The 3,453-nt window shown below is 42.1% G+C and overlaps 1 protein-coding gene across 3 annotated transcripts in view; it reads right to left on the reverse strand.

Moving 5' to 3' along the window:
- Nucleotides 1–1,744: 1,744 nt before the first annotated feature.
- LOC308406110 (single-minded homolog 1-A-like) overlaps nt 1,745–3,453 on the reverse strand; it is a 27,772-nt gene continuing 26,063 nt past the window's right edge. For all 3 annotated transcript variants that reach the window (XM_080896972.1, XM_080896973.1, XM_080896974.1), the window contains one exon: nt 1,745–3,453. This exon is cut by the window's right edge and continues 507 nt beyond it. In XM_080896972.1, the coding sequence (XP_080753098.1) occupies nt 3,254–3,453 (200 nt within the window). In that variant the 3' untranslated portion in view covers nt 1,745–3,253.

A 3,453-nucleotide genomic window follows, 5' to 3' on the forward strand; every position in this document is an offset into this window, starting at 1 on the left:
TCAAAATGCAGCTTTATTGCTGACAGGTGACAAACGAAAGCAGTGATACCAAAGCAATACAAAACTAAACTACACTGGGAAAAGCTAATTGTAACATATACCAGAAGACACGGGGAGAACCACACACAGCATGAGGGAGAACGCGACGCCGAACAGAGGGAGACGCAGACAGAAATACACAGAGGGTTAACGAGGAAAGTGGGAACACACGGGGAACACAGCTGACACAGATAACCATAATGAGACAGGGCGGGGTGCACATAACACTGACGGGAGACGGGCAGAGTCAAACAGGAAGTACAGAGGTTCAGACAGGAGGAGAGAGAGCACGGGGAAAACACAGACATAACGGGCTGGGGAAACATGGAATAAAACATAAGGAGAGACGAGGGCTCACAGATACACAGAGGGGCACACAGGGGGTAAAAGCCACGAAGGGAAAACACTTAGGGAACAACACAACAGGGCAACTCAGGAAACATGGCCTAAATAGGGAACAAAATACAAACATACAAGAAAACTAAGAATACTGGGCCAACATGGCCCAGGACCATGACAGAGACCTCTCTGCTTATGACAAAAAATTAAAAAACAAAACCAGAAACGTTCATTTTGGTGGAAAAATGCACCACATTAACCAATCAAAAAATGATGATATGGCAACATGACGTTTGGTTGTTTAGGAAGAGGGGGAAGAGAGAGAGAGAGAGAGAGAGAGAGAGAGAGAGAGAGCGAGTTTTGAGATGTGAGAGATTTGTGACGTTTAGCGTGTTTGGAGTGTGTAGTTAATGTGCTGTCTTGTGTAGTTAGTGTGTAGTGTTGTGTAGTTAATGTGTTGTCTTGTGTAGTTAATGTGTTGTCTTGTGTAGTTAATGTGCTGTCTTGTGTAGTTAGTGTGTAGTGTTGTGGATAGTTCTGTGTTGTGTGTCAGAACAATGAGGCGTTTTTTTTAAGTAACACAATAGTTACTTTTCAAGTAATTAAGTACTTTTAGAATCTTGTAACTCAGTTACTAACTCAGTTACTTTTTGAAGAAGTAACTAGTAACTATAATTAATTACTTTTTCAAAGTAACTTGCACAAAACTGATGACAGTTCATCACATGTGAAACGTTATTTAGTGGCCACATCTGAATTTACATCTAAAACAGTGACTTTGTGTTGTCGTGATATGTCATCACAACTGTAATTCAAAAGGCAAAATTCAATGTGCATCTGTAAAGTCACATGTTTAATACGTGTGCCAACTGTAAACATTTAACACTCTGTTTCTTCTAAACAGGCCGATTCACGGCGATGCTGTGATTATGTAGTGAAAACAGACGGATTGCTGAAGCTGATTGGAAAACTGGTTGTAATTCATTTAGGCTGGCATGGTGGGGTCAGGTGGGTCTTACATGTGTTCAACACTTCAGAGTTTGAGAAATTCATGTCTCGCATGCATGTATCACATTAGCAGTGGATCTGTGATACTGCCTGCAAAATGCTTGTTTTCATTTGTTGTTTAAAATATCATCAAAGAAGAAATGAATTACGAGTAAAATCTGTTTCACAGCATCAAAGTGTGCAAACAAAGTATATTTGTACTTTGAATTAATCTCCTGAACAAACAAAACAGTCTTACTAAATGAAACTACTGTATGAATTTAAGGAAACTGATTTCTTCATTGCTGCTCGTGAATGTCCGTCTATCCTTTCACGCCACGTTTACAGAAGCATATCCAAAGAACAAACAATCCACGTGTGCAAAATGATTTTTATTTGATCTTTTGCTCAGTCAAAAACACACTGAATATACAAGCAGTTAGACTGGATCTGATTGCAGCTATATTTCAAACTCATAAACAAACATTTATATAATAAATACTGTTTTTGCCCATGTGCTTAAATGTGATGGCCTTTTCTGTTGGAGCACATTTACAGTACACTATAAATAACTTTAAGAAATTAAGCACATTTCAGGCCGTGACTAAACAAAAAAATCAAACTGGTATAAATATAGGTTCATCAGCAATAACCAAACTCCAGTCTTGTTGTGCAAATATGTATAATTGCAACAACAGTTGCTTCAGGGATGATGAATGATGCAATTTGGCTAACTGACCGGGCACACCAACGTTTTGCATATGGTCACGAGCACCAATCGCCCTGCACTCACTCATGATTAACGTCATGGAAATGAAACTTCATATGTTCTGTGCACGCGCTCAGACCAAACTTAGAGTTTGCTAAACCGCAGCACAAAACCTCCTTCGCTCATTTTACTGTGATGCTATTCAAATATGATACTGTGTCAGCCAATCAAATATCTCCAAAGGTGTATTCAGTGTGTATCGCTCTCACTAGACGCCAAAAGTCAACGTGACCGTGAACACAAAGGGAGAGAAAACAGAGAATGGCTTTGCATATTAGTTTGTTTCAGGTGATCGCTCTCATTTCAGGACCAACCATCATGGCAGCTGGACAGTGTAGCGGTAAGACCACACACCTTTGGAGCCGACGTCACGAGTTTGATTCCCTCCCAGTATCCAGTAAGGGTCCTGGCTAGGCCCCCCCCATGCCGAACAGCGCGGCTGCAGCTCGGACGTTTCACTGCATGTTGTACTCTTTGTGATTGTGACCAATAAAGCTCGTTTCTTCTTTCTTTGCTCCGTGTCCAACCCAACCTAAGCCTGCCATGTGTCTTCACCAACAGTGTGTATAAAAAAAACATCAGTTCTGTCTCTGATAGAAACACATCGCCATGTGGACGAGTGAAACTGACACAGGATCTGATGCTAAACCAAAAGGGAATCCATCCGTTTTCTATCGAGTTCTAGTTTTGAATTAAAGGCCTTCAAATGGGAACAGACGCAGATCACAGGCCCACTCGGTTTGTTTGTGAACCGAGTGAAGCGCTGCATTTAAAGGACATCAAATCGATCCATAGTCGATTATAAGGCCGTGTGTAAATATGTGTGATACTCGAGTGGGTTTAATCAAACTCACTACCCTAACAAAACACATCAACTGCTCCCAGTTTGAATCATAACTCTGTTCTTTCTAATTCTGATTGGACCAGAGAAAAGTGTCCAAGCTTCAGCAAACAGACAGACCCAGCAGAGCCACGGGCACAAAGAGCTTCCTGTTTCAAATCGGACATTTTAGAAGCAGCCAAATGAACTTTCTCTGGGAATTCATTGGTACGGTGAAAAACAGATGCAGGTGAGTCTCTCCTGTGGAGAAGCTAAACAGACTGTGTGTCAGAAAAGTGTTAGCTTCCATTAGTAATAATGACAGATGTGCCTTTACGCCCAGTGGTCTGCTCTGCTGGTATGCGGAAGTGATCGTAGGGGGTGGAGCCGGTGCTGGTGGAGGTGCAGTAGCCCCGGAGGCTCTCTGGGTCATACAGGTGCTCCAGAGTGTAGCCGGCCAGGGAATATGCTGGATGCTTGTCCAGGTAGGGCCGCGGGT

Source organism: Rhamphochromis sp. 'chilingali', assembly GCF_963969265.1.
Source record: "Rhamphochromis sp. 'chilingali' genome assembly, chromosome: 11".
Classification (NCBI taxonomy): Eukaryota; Metazoa; Chordata; class Actinopteri; order Cichliformes; family Cichlidae; genus Rhamphochromis; species Rhamphochromis sp. 'chilingali'.